At 37.7% G+C, this 13,713-nt stretch overlaps 1 protein-coding gene across 1 annotated transcript; it reads left to right on the top strand.

Annotated features, from left to right (window-relative positions):
• The first annotated feature begins 3,278 nt into the window (after positions 1-3,278).
• Positions 3,279-10,830, top strand: LOC109078367 (collagen alpha-3(IX) chain-like). The gene is made up of 8 exons (XM_042751330.1): positions 3,279-3,671; positions 4,235-4,306; positions 4,817-4,852; positions 5,197-5,268; positions 5,376-5,429; positions 10,281-10,316; positions 10,558-10,581; positions 10,771-10,830. Exons 1-8 carry the CDS (start codon positions 3,606-3,608, stop codon positions 10,828-10,830), a joined length of 420 nt encoding a protein of 139 aa, XP_042607264.1. The 5' UTR covers positions 3,279-3,605.
• The last annotated feature ends 2,883 nt before the right edge of the window (positions 10,831-13,713 follow it).

The raw sequence follows: 13,713 nt of genomic DNA, 5'->3' as shown, positions 1-13,713 counted from the left end.
TTTGTGCAATGACATTGGAAAAATAATTCTGCCTCGCAGTTCTCACAGCAGCCTGATAATCTGAAAACCATTGCCTCAAAATTTGAAGAGAAACCTGTAACTTATTCTCCATTTCCTTTCGGCCTTCCTGCATTCCTGCCTAATTGCACAAGTATGATTATTAAGCCATGGTGCTGAATTAAACTTAGATTTCCAAACTTTATATGGATCAACCTCATCCAAAATATCTTAACAAACAGAATTAAACAATATCAACAGCTCATCTGGGCCAGCAGCAGCAGAAGAAAACTCAATCAAATTAACAAATGAGGAAAAATTATAAACATCAGAAAATTCTGCAGTCATGGAAAGCAACATTCGACGAAAACAAATCACACCAGACTGAGGTAAAACTGGTTTGCATGGCATAGAAACATTAAAAATAACAGTCATATGATCAGACAAACCATAATTGTATATATTAATGTTGCTAATGGGAAGGCCCCAGAGACAAGACCAAGTCCAAAATATGGCCTTGCTCATGGGTTCATGCGCATAACACCTCGGGAGCAGCTGTGGTCTATTGGTTAGAGAGTTGGACTTGTAATCCAAAGGTCGCAGTTTCGAGTCTCGGTGCTGGCAGGAGTTGTAGGTGGGAGGGAGTGAACAATGTTTTATTCCTCCCTGGCTGAAGTACCCTTGAGCAAGGCACTGAACCCCCAGTTGCTCCCTGGGCACTGGATATATAGCTGCCCACTGCTCCGGGTGTGTGTTCACTTCTCACTGCTGGTGTGTGTGCACTTGGATGAGTTAAATGCAGAGCACCAATTCCGAGTATGGGTTACCATACTTGGCAAATTTCACAACTTTCACTTCACTTTCAACATTTTTTCTGTAGGCCTATGTGTTTTCTCAGCACACTACAGCTTATTACAGCTATCACTGTAAAATTACAGAAGAAATGTTTATGAATGTGAGTGAAATCAAAAGAGCAACTGTGAACTTTTACAGATATTTTAACTGTGAATAGAACCTTTGTTGTGAAATTCAATTCACTAAATTAACTACAATTGAGATTTGTCATAGCTGTGATAGTGTGTAAACATTTGGTTAACATTTCATTTGAGTCCACTGAGAATGAATACTTATTAGTATAAAACTGCAAACACTTAATGTGTAATAGTAAAGCAACTAAAAACAATTTTAACTCCCTGCAGTTCATCGTCGGCTAAAGCACACATGTATGTTCTGAAGTACTTAACAAAGAGATTATCACTGCATCAACTTCACAGTTACTGTATTCAAAGTTGAAAGACAAAAAAAAAAAAAAAAAACACATCAATACAGTTCAGTTGAATATTTAGTGAAAGTCGTGACATTTGTCAAGTATGGTGACCCATACTCGAAATTGGTGCTCTGCATTTAACCCATCCAAGTGCACACACACAGCAGTGAGAAGTGAACACACCGTGAACACACACCCGGAGCAGTGGGCAGCTATATCCAGCGCCCGGGGAGCAACTGGGGGTTCAATTCCTTGCTCAAGGGCACTTCAGCATGGGTATTGAGGGTGGAAGAGAGCGCTGTTCATTCACTCCCTCCCACCTACAACTCCTGCCAGCACCGAGACTCCAACCTGCAACCTTCTGGTTACAAGTCCAAGTCTCTAACCATTAGGCCACAGCTGCCCCTAAATTCTCCTTAAAGATAATTCTGTGATTAAGTGATGTTGGTGCTTTAGAGATGGACAGCTGCTGTTAACAAGCAGAATCACTGAATGAAAGAGAAACAAGAACTTCACTGCAGCCGATGAAATCCACTGAAATAAAAGAAGACATTAAATCTGTCAAGATCTGATTAAACAACTCCACATACAGCATTGCCATTTGTCTGCTGTTGCTGTCATTCTCTACAGTATGTTGTTATTTGTTGTCACTGTCTGTCTGTTGGGGTTTTCCTAACTCTAACATACTCCTCAGTGTCTCTGCTAGGCCTACTGTAAAATCCTTCCTCAAAGCACTGGTATTGGAAAACGAGAGGTCTCTGGCTGTAATGATTCCAGCAACGTCCTAGTTAATGAATACAGTATAGGATGTAAACCTTGCAGCAAAAGATTTTCTTACTGACTGCTCTCAACATTGGAATACACATGAATACATGCAAGTAATAATAGCAAAAAAGGAAATAGAATATATAGCAAAAACTATAAATAGTAGCAGCAGTTAATTATTTTTTATATATAATTATTTGTGAATTAAAGTATGCTGAAGTGTTGCTAGTTTGTGCTGCATGTGCATTTGTGTGTGTGTGATGTAAATTATGTGTGTGAGTGTGGTCTCTCTATCTCTGTGTGTGTGTGTGTGTGTGTGTGTGTGTGTGTGTGTGTGTGTGTGTGTGTGTGTGACAGGCGCAGGTTCCTCCTATCCTAAGAGTCAATTAATAGTTAACTAGAGCTACATTATTAAGAAACTGGCAGCATCTGAATCAGGGTGTCTCTCTCATTGTGTCTTCCTCCATGACACTTGACTCTTCAGTAAAGTATGTTAATTACATACTTTAAACGTATGTAGCCTGCTGTATGGGTGCTCAATGTTTTAATGTAATATATGACTATATGCAGCCGAATTTAAACCTTTTGAAAAGAGCTCCGCTAATTTTACACATTTAGCAGCGTCGGACTTAAGCCCTTTGTTTCCTTTCTTAACGTTTTTCTGCACTGCCTTCCCTTTGGTCTGTTATCCAGCTTTTACTGAACATTAGCTCGTGTTGCAATCTCTCTGATGGGTGATGATTTTTGACTGAACGGTTCGGTCGGCCCATCTCGGGACCGGACGTTGCTGCCTGGCATTTATTTATTATTAACATTATGATTATTATTATAACCATAGAGAAATCGTGTAAGCGATAAAACCTGTCCTATGCGCTGTTGGCCCGTAAAAACAATTTTATTAATATATATATATTTTTTTTAAAAAATCTGACCGGACTGACTTTTAGTTTTAGTTAACCGGTTTCTCTCTCGTCTCTCTCTCTCTCTCTCTCTCTCTCTCTCTCTCTCTCTCTCTCTCTCTCTCTCTCTCTCTCTCTCTCTCCTTGCTTTGCATAATAAGATGACTACTTCTAAACATTTATAAAAAACATTTTATGCACAAAACCTTTAGTATCATTTTTCATTTGCAGTGGCAGGTGATTTTCATCACTCAACATTACAACTATTTAAATTTAAATACCAATAAATCGTAAGATATTTGTATTTTGTAGGATGAAAACAACTGGCGCAATAGTTAAAATTTCAACATTTTATTTTCAAGAGGCATATCAATTACATACATCCAGTCTTCCATGAAAAATAAGAAGAGTATGCTGTAAAAAAAACGTCTCATGAGAACTTAGAATCACCAGCATTACTGTCTAGTAGGCTACATGTTTTAATTGCCAGTACTGAGAACATGCCAGTTGAGACCGCGTGTAATTCGCTCGTGTGTGTGTTTCTCGTGGGATGGGTTTGCATCTCTCGACTGGTCTGGGAGTGAGCTGACCGCCCCCTCCGCCGGACTCCTGCTCTTTATCTGCATTCATACTGAGAGCGTGCAGCACAGGGCACAGGGCTGAGGAGCGCAGGAGCCATGGCCGTGTTCTCAGCGCTTCAGTTACTCTTCCTCTTCCAGCTGCTCACGTCGTCTCTCGCTCAGGTAAGACCACAAAGACCTGCCTGATGCGCAGCTGGAAACAATATCACATCACATCAGTTTGTTAAATCCATGACAGCAGATGAATTGTGTTCGTGTTTTCGTTTACAAAGGCTTTGTGGACTGACTGTAATGTGTATATTGTAAAAGTAAAATCGTTTTCTACTTGACGCTTAAAATGGCTTTTGCTGGTGTACATTTTTTTTTTTTTTACATGAATAAATCTGTTTATATTGATGTTACAATATATAAAAAATACCAGGTTAACTTTTTTTTTTCACAGTGTAATGCAATATATAAAAAATGTGAATTTTGTGAGATCTTTGCAGTGTGTTTGCCATTTGTTGTGTTCTTCACCTTGGTCTTTTTCTGAGTATATAGCATTTCAATGCAAATCTCATTGTGACTAGTTCATTTTCATTTATGAACAGATTAAACTCTAGCTTCACTCAGACACCTGACATTTTGAGCTGAGAACTGACACTGGAGGCATTTCATTTATTTACAGTGATTTCTGTATTTGATTATTCTTATTCAAGATTTCGTCTTTCGGTTTATGTCTATAGCAAAGGCCAGGTCCTCGGGGTGCACCTGGAGTGCCAGGGCCGCCGGGACCCCCAGGGAAAGACGGCATCGACGTGAGTTCCAGCTTCGTGTTAATCTATTATAAATACTGTTTTCTTTATATACGTGTGTTTGTTCCACACTTTAGGTGAGAAACAAATGACGGAGAAAAAGTAATTTTCAAAATTCAGAAAAATGACTGAAAAGATTTTCATTCTGTGAACTAAACAAAAAAATCTCTCATCAGTAATCTAAAACTTTCATGCAGATGACCTTCATTATATTGCATGTGTGAACAGTAATGTCTTGACTGTTTTAGACAGGCTGTTAATGGTAAAGGAAAACCTCTCAGGAATTTACGCATGCAAACGATGAAAGCAGTGAATGTTTCCTCAGTAAACGAAAGTGGTGCAGTGACAGAGAGCCCATTCATTCAGCCTCAAATCAAACACGAGCGTCTAGAGTTTCCCAGCCCCCTCCAGCCCCAGTGTTATTCAGCTCAGAACAGCACAACCTTTTATAACAGAAATACATGATCACTGAGAGCTTATAAGTCTAACATTAAGTGATTGTCATCTGTGCAGGGTAAACCTGGCCCTGCTGGACTTCCTGGAAAGCCTGTGAGTATCTGGATGTGCTCACGTCTAATACTTTAAAGCACTGGTTTTGCAAGTGTACTTTGCTTTTGCATTTAACATGCATCACAATGCTAAAGATGTAGAAATGGTTGCTCACCTCATATCTCTGATGATGTTTCTGACAGTGCTTTTCTATCTAGATTTTGTGTAAATAATGCAGTAGAGCAGGGGAACACAGACCAGTCGAGTGTCATGCTTTAACCTCATCCTTAGTCCCCCTTCCAAAGACTTTGTGCAGTGCTTTTTTTCTGGTTGCGCTGTTAGATGCAATAAATAACATGTAAACACAGAATCGTACTGGGTAAGGCATTTTCTTCTGATTGCAGGGCCCGAAGGGTAAAGCAGGTAAACCTGGGGCCGCAGGGAGCCCGGGACTGCCTGGCCTCCCTGGTGTGGATGTAAGTCACAGCATTTTCAGTGTCTTCTTTTTTCTCTATAAAGCAAAGAAATCATTTAAGCACTAAACATACTTGTCCCCTGGTCCTGAAAATGTCATGTTCTGCAGGGTTTGACCGGTCTGGACGGTCCAGCAGGCAAGGATGGGCCGCCAGGAGCAGCAGTAAGTGACTCAGTTTTGTTTGAGTGCTCGAGTCTCTATGCATTATACTCTTGTAGTTTTGATTTTCAAGCTATATTTTGCGGTCCTAAACCGTCCCACAGCAGATTTAATGAGCATCAGCTGACTGTAGATTAACGGGGAGTTTTTCTCTAATCCAGCCTGGAATGTGAAGCCGTCCCAGCACAGGTTTTCTGTTCATTAGTTTCTTGGAATCAGCAGGAATCGCTGTAACTCTGTGTGGTTGATAGACTGAGCTGTGGGTATATGTGATGTCTTATTGTGGAAACCATGTGTTTGCACAACATACGGCATGAACTGTTTGACAGCAATAGAAAAATAATGTTTGTCTCATCAAATAATGCTCAGATGCAGATGTTCAAAGTTGTATTTTGTTGAATTTGAAATGCCACTCCATTTTTGTAAATAACAAATCTAGTAGGAAATAGCTTTAGTGATGGCAGAAATGGCAGAAATTGGAAATTTCTCTGTTTTATTTATTTATTCACATAATGTTGCTCTTTTGTTAGTTTGATTGCTTCTACTGTCACCATTTGTAAGTCACTTCGGATAAAAGCATCTGCTAAATAATTGGTCGTCGTGATTTTGCCAAGCAAGACATGTTCCTAGAACAACATCTTTTTTCTGTCCTGGATCAACATTATTGTCCAAAAATATAGACTTAACCCAATCCCTGCCCCTAAACCCAACCCTACCCATAATTTATTCCTAAAATCAGTAGGAAATGATAGCTGTTTGTAGGGAGTATAGAAGCACCTAACCCTGACTGTAGGCCTAAAACAGATATTTCCTGAAAAGTTATATTTCAATTCTCATTGGCTGAATGGAATGTTGTTGATTTCCACAAGGATGTTGATCCAGGAACATGTTGTACTTGGTGAAATCCCGATCGCCTAAATAATTACATGTAAATGTATTTACAGTTAGTACATAACAGAAAAACATGATGCATATTTTAAAAAGAAGCTTTCTTAATTAAACTAAATTAAACATGACTTACAAATGTTTTTTCTTTTTATCTTAAATGAAAACTGATCTTTCATATTACAGCTTATTTTATGTTTTGTTTATGGTGGATATTTGTTAAAAAGCCAAAAATTTACCTACATTGGGTAACATTTTGGCATATGGCTAAAGAGAAAAAAAAAAAAAAAAAAAAAAAAAAATATATATATATATATATATATATATATATATATATATATATATATATAAATATTTATTTAATAAGTACATATAAAATATAATATATTTTAAATATGGTACACACACTGTAATAATACATTTAAAATGTGCAGTCTGCTAGATGACATTATGTAGGGCGAATGTGAACCAATAGGTACTTGACAATGATTTGGATGTTGACAACTGAAACTCTACTTCCCATGGGACTTAATGGGGAGAGTAAAGATATGAAAATTAGGTATAGTTTTGTGTTTTTGAGCAAGATGAGAAAAGGGGGAGACTTTATAGGGTTTTATTTTTTCAATAATGTGGGGAGTTTCAACAGTTTGATTTCCACTGGTTTGCACTGCGCTGAAGACGGACACATAAACAGTGTGTCTAAGCAGACTCACAGTGCGTCTGTATCGCACACTGTCTGAGGAGGTGCTACATTTGTGTTGGGCTTAATTCACAACCGTTAAAGAAGCATGTTCTGTGTATGAATGTGTGTAGTATGAATGAAATTTGGACATACTACATCCACCATGTTGTCAATGTCACATGACCTACTAGCGTTAGTTGTGTGGCTTCACTGCTGTGGCCTCATGGGATAGTAAAGGGTAGTGGGTGTGCTTCAGAATCCAGGCAGAAGTAGGTCATCTGAGTACTTTTGTAATGTAGTAATGGACCATGTGTAACTTAGCTATGTATTTAAAATATAAAATGAGTTAAAAATAATAATGTTACATTTTAAATGGGTGGTAGTCACATTATAGTTACATCAAAAAAGTATTTTAGATGACCAAAGTGACTCTTTGAATTTTAATGTCATTTATGTCATTTAAACATTAATGTAAACTGTATCGGGCAATTAGTGGAAAGAACAATTGAAGATTCTAAGAATCTGACGGTCTGCAAAAGCATATTTTATACCCCTTGCAGAATATGTAAAATTTTAATCTTTTTTAAACAAAATTAGAGGGATCATAAAAACTGCATTTTAGTATTGTCCTGAATAAGCGATTTACACAACAGATGTTTAGATACTGTAGATTTATTAATAATAATAATAATAAGATTTTTATTATTATTATTATTATTATTATTATTATTATTAACTGCCTTTTCCCTTTCTAAGAAATGCTGTGGAAAACTTATTTTGTAAATATATATATGTGTTTTCTCCAGAGGACTCTTGGTGTTACATACCTTATTAGTATTAAAAAGCATTCAAAAGTGTTTAGATTAAATTTGAGTAATCTAAAAATACATAACAAATGACTTTTTTTAGAGTGTGTATTTTGCAATCTGCACATTCTGCAGTGAAACATATTTTAAAATTAACCTCCCCAGTCCTGTATTTATAGTAATAAAGTACTATACTTAGTAAAGAAACCAACTTCCAATGTAGCATTATAATTTAGTATAACAATTATGAGCGATTGTTCCCTAACAATTTGTTACTAAGACTTATAATTAAGTGTTGTAACAAAAACATATTTATGAAACTGAGTGAATTAATTCCTGTCAGAAAATCACATTGAGACGCTTCATTTGGTTACTTCAAAGGTAGCCCAGCTAATGGAAACACCAATCACCAGTATGGTGACTTCAAATGCAACAAACGTTAGATTTAAACCCCTGTTAATGCTCAATAAGAACCTCTATAGACCTCTACCAGAAATAAAGTCTGTCTGGTTAGTGTAATAAGTGAAGATGGAAATGTTGTTTGTGAAATTGTTTAATCCTCCTTTGCTGAGATCTTCAGAGATTTAAAGGGTTACTCCATCCCAAAATGAAAATTTTGTCATTAATCACTTACCTCCATGTTATTCCAAACCTGTAAAAGCTTAGTTCATCTTCGGAACACAATTTAAGATATTTTGGATGAAAACAGGGAGGCTTGAGACTGTCCCATAGACTGCCAAATAAATAACAGTGTCAAGGTCCAGGAAAGTATGAAAACCATCGTCAGAATACTCCATCTGCCATCAGTGGTTCAACCGTAACGTTATGAAGCGACGACTTTTACTTTTTGTACACGAAAAAAACAAAAATAACGACTTTATTCAACAATTCCTCTCCTCTGTGTCTCTCCAAATCAGCGGTGCCATTTTGACAAATCTGACTAGTACGCAAGCGGCTTACGCTCTTCTGTATCAGCCGCGCTACAAGTGTATGTTTTTTACGTGCATTTACACTTTGGTTTGAAAGCAAACAGTGCATTAACGCAGCGTGGCTGACACAGAAGAGCGTACGCCATCTACGTACTGCTCAGATTTATAAGAACAAGCTCTTATTAATAATATCTGTAAATTTTGTGGATTCGAAGACATACAGAATCAGCATGCAAATCTCAGCAATGGTGACAAAATATTCTGATTGTAATGGTTGTGGCCCAGATCTTGCAAACATCATGATAGGAGCGGTCCGCTCCACGCTACATGTGGGCCAGATCTGGGCCAACACTATGTTGCTATCTGGGGTGGCTGTGTAAAGAATTCAAGTATTTTTAGTAACATTGTTGGTGATCAGGCCTACATCTATGGTGCTCATGGCTGCGCAGAAGGAATAATATGCTGTGCAAACGCAAAAATGAGTTGGGAAAAAACAAAATAATTGCAATGCTCAGGCAAACTGCTAAGTTGGTGTTGCTTTAGAGTTATAGAAAGAGAATGATGTGAGCCAAATCAGTCGCTGTAAAAATGAAATACTTTAATTGTTGCGAATGAAATAGCTCGACATGAGAGCCAACACAATGCAAATACAAATACAAAGACGTTCACTCCTATACTTATGAATTGGAGAAACTGCAACACACAATATCATGGAATCGAACCACCTTCTAAATGAAAGAGCCAATCGCTGATTGGTAATCACTGCAGCAGCCGTTAGTAGCTCTGGTTCCCATAGAAGCCTGAGGCTAGACCAGCCAATGCACATGCGCAGTCATAAGCGCATTATAACTGCCCATGCGCATTGGCTGGTTAGCCTGAAAAATAAACTATTTGAGAATAAGAAACAACATTCAAGGGGCAGTTCATTTCAGATTTTTGTTGCTGATTTGAAATATGTAATTTAATTAAACTTCAACAAGCAGTTTTTTGAGATTTCAGGATTCCCCAATTCATTTAGATAGGACTTGGTCTTGTTTGAGCTACCCGAAGGCGTTGTTAATATGGCCGGCGAGTGAACGGACTTTCCTTGAAAGGGACTTTGTGTGAAATAAAACGGGCATCATGTTTCAAAGAGGAGTGGCTTGATTACGTGCTTGAAATAGTGGATGATGTGCACAGAACAGTAACAAACCTCAGTCATACACAAGTGTAGTAGTGTGCAGACTCTAGGGATGTTTAGATACTGTAAGAATTCACATGCTTAAGTTTTTTTTGAAATATGTGGCTTACAGTTCTCATTTTAAACGCTTCAGTTTGTGTTTGTTTTCTATTCTATTCTATTCTACTCTATACTGTTATATTCTATTCTATCAGTTTAAATTATTTGTTTCATTTCTATTCTATTTATTCTATTCTATTAAAACTAGTGAATAATTGACCTCAAAAAGGAAGAGTACAAGCAGTACTCTTCAACATGATACAGTTCTGCTGCTTTCTCAGCTTGCCATCTCAGACTTTTATTTTGAACATTGTTTTGTGTGTGTTGTTGTAGGGTGACCCAGGACCTCCCGGACCGGATGGACCCCCTGTAGGTGCCAAGCATCAGTAAATCCACAGTAAACACAAAAGTCATATGACGTTTCAGCATGTGTGCTACAGCACAGCACAATATGATGATGTTCTGTTGTTGAAGACAACATCATTTTTTTCTTTTTTGTGAGAACAGTGTTTTTATATATTTTCAAAAAATTTTTGTAGAGCAAGAGTGCAGTATCATGATGTAATATCAGTCTGACTTGTCTTAAGTTGTCTTCTCTTGTCATCCTCAGGGCAGAGGCAGACCAGGAGCTCTGGTGAGTGAAACCCGTCCAAAACCACAGTTAGAGGAAGAATGATCCGAGTAACGGTCATTAGTTCAAGGTTTCATTTTGCTCTGGCTCTTGGTGGGCTTATGGTGATTTGTTATCTAGTGAGGACACTCAACAAAAGAAAATGTGCAGCCAGTGTCAGCATTTGTATTTCTGTGTGTTTTCTGATCTCAGGGTCTTGCTGGAGCTAATGGACTTTTCCAGGTGGACCAGGACCTAAGGGTCCGCCGGTGAGTGACTGATCACTGGCTTTTACACACTTTGCCGGCAAAAAAAACAGTGCAGACATTGTGCTCCTGATCTACTAGAGTGCACAAAGGACAAACAGCGATTTGGACATGCAGAGAGTACAGAGACAAGCAGATGAAGCATGAAAACATTTGTGTCAGACGAGCTGCAAAACTGGCATTTGATTGTGAATTCTCTGAAATTTGATGCAATCCACTGAGAATAAAAGCACACATAGATTCAAATCAGGAATCAGATGTGGTTGGATGTGTATTTGCAGGTTGAATGACAAGCTGTCTGTAAGATATTGTTAATAGCAGCTTCAGCACAGCTGCAGGATGAGGTGTTGTGAAGAGTGACTTGGGTTTGTGTTGTAGGGGCCCGAGGGTCTTCCCAGGACTCCCTGGTCTTCCAGGCCCAGACGGACCTCCTGTAAGTACCTGCACTCAGAGGGCAAAACACACATTTATTTCGATTCAAATAATTCAATCTCATCTATACTTCTTCCTCTTTTTGTAGGGACTCCCAGGAACTCTTCCTGAAGGCAATGGGAGATCTGCCCCCCTGGTACGTTAAGATGCTCTACCACTTTGACATGAAAACTACTGGAAAAAAATATACTGTACTTCATACAAACTAATTTAATATTAATCAAAATGATTTTTTCTCAATGACAAAAGACTAAAAAGATTATTTATTATCAAATCCATCACTGAAAAAAAAATTATGTTGGATTTACATTATTCAGTCCTTCTACATCGATTCACTGTGTTAAGTTATTCTGAATGACCAAATGTCTCAAAATGCTTTTAACATGGTTCACTGACAGGTTTTCATTCATTCGATTTGTCACATCACTGAATTTATAAGATAGTACTGCTAGTCAACAACTTTTCACGGAGCAATCACACATAAAGCAGCACACAGATTTTCTGTAGCCGTCCTCATCCTCATCTTCACGCACAGAAACTGTTCACTCTCTCCCCCACAACTGAACATTAACACTACCAAGCCTCCCCTTTTCAAAATAATAATAATAATAATAGACTTCATTTTCCGAATGGTTACCCTCCTTGTTAAGTCAAATTCGAAGAAGTTTTTCAAGCACTGTGTGTTAATTCACATTCACGCTACTAGGCTGCATGTTACATCATTAAGAGCAAAGAAATCAAGTCCAGAGAAGAGAAAAACAATTTCCTTTTGTAGACCACAAAAGATCAGTGTACCATACTTAATATATATATTTTTTAGACGTACATAATCCATAACTGACTGTAGATCAATATATGTAGGTCAACTTTTTACAGCCTGATTTCACTTAAACAAGAATTTTCAGTTAAGATGTTAAATTCTTGATGTTACTGTGAACTCTAAGTTCTCCACATTATCACAAAAATACTATTTAAACCAATAATTTTATTTTCATTTATTCCTGTGGAGGAGTGGTTATTTGATTGTTAGGCAAACTAGAAACAAAACAGGTTTGAAATGGAATCATGCTTTTCAATCCAATAAATGGTCCTTTCACTTTTTTCAGTGTATGTACAGACATCTTTTCTGTAAAACTCGTAATTAGTTGGGCTCACTTAAAAAAAGCAATGCTTACCGATTGCCTTAAAACTAAGTAAATATATAGTATGATTTGTACTGACAAATGCTTTAGTATAAGTTTACTTACACCAGAGTTCTAGTAACTAAAAACAAACTTGATCCTTTACTTTAGGTTTACTCATGACTTAGTATAGCTACTCACTGACTCCTAAGAAAGATCTTGTGTCAGTAGTAGCACAACAAAAGAGCAAAATAAAATGGTTATTGTTACAATTAGATAAAATGTCAAATTGAATTGTTTCCATTGTTGTGATTCATGTGCTGAATGTTGAAGTCTGTGTGTGTGACTTGAGCATAGCACCACAAATTATAAAGGATTGTAAACAGCCCAATTAAAAGCTTCTCAAGGTGTCAATGAAATCATAAAAGATCACTCATAAACAGAGAAAAACACACTAGCTAATGATTTAATTAGAAGAAAGATTCGGCCGCCTAAAACCAATCTGTTTTTATTACTTTTCTTCCACTGAAAATCAAATAACTCTGATTTTATCTTGCATTGCTGCATTAATAGGAAGACAATAATAATAATAAAAGGGACCCTAGCTATCGCTAATAATGGTGAGTTTTTGCATGCAGATTGATTTGCATCCATTGTCTTGTTTGCAGTGTCCCGGCATATCTGTCCTTACCGGGTCCTCAATGGACCGCCCGGAAATGCACTGGTATTCAAGGGTCACTTGATCCTCAACAACGACGACATAGAAGCAGCTTTCCAGCAGAATCACTGTTTTCTGCTGTTGCCTTTTATCCTCTCCCTCAATGTCTGCTAAACATTGACTAATACAACGATTAAAACGCTTGTTTATTTCACAAACTGGTTGTTCTGCCTCTGTGTTTTGGTTTAAGGTCACACACAGGTCATAAAAGGGGAGTAGGGGGAGTGGGGGTAAAGACGGAATGAGAAGGTGAGATGGGCGTGCGGACAATGCAGAGCACTGCTCTGCATGAAGTGGAAGCAGGGAGCAGCTTGTTGGTACATGTGTTGGTGGCTTGTTGTTTCCCATCAAGGGGGTTCAGGGGGCCTAGACCGGGTGCCGCCAAGGCGAATACCAAGGGACAGTTGGCTAACAGAGAGTAGCGAGCTGGACATTACCTGCATAGAAATCCATCCTCACTAATTTGTTTAGTTAGGCGATTCAAAGACCGTAAGGAAAATAAGTAGCAATATAGAAAATAGGTTTTAATAGTTAAATAGTAATGCCGTAACATTTTTGGCAAAATAACATTTTCATTTTATAAGATGCAACACTCTTATACAACTAACATGTCAAACCG

The sequence above is a fragment of the Cyprinus carpio genome, chromosome B23, assembly GCF_018340385.1.
Source record: "Cyprinus carpio isolate SPL01 chromosome B23, ASM1834038v1, whole genome shotgun sequence".
In the NCBI taxonomy this organism is placed as follows: Eukaryota; Metazoa; Chordata; class Actinopteri; order Cypriniformes; family Cyprinidae; genus Cyprinus; species Cyprinus carpio.
Note: the sequence above shows the minus strand (reverse complement) of the source record. Positions and strands in the feature narration are given on the sequence as shown.

Excerpts from the sequence above, each read along its gene's own strand:
- LOC109078367 (XM_042751330.1), top strand. The coding sequence starts at position 3,606 with ATGGCCGTGTTCTCAGCGCTTCAGTTACTCTTCCTCTTCCAGCTGCTC. Across the intron at positions 3,672-4,234 it reads TCACGTCGTCTCTCGCTCAG|CAAAGGCCAGGTCCTCGGGG; the intron begins GTAAGACCACAA and ends TTATGTCTATAG. Across the intron at positions 10,317-10,557 it reads CCGGACCGGATGGACCCCCT|GGCAGAGGCAGACCAGGAGC; the intron begins GTAGGTGCCAAG and ends TGTCATCCTCAG.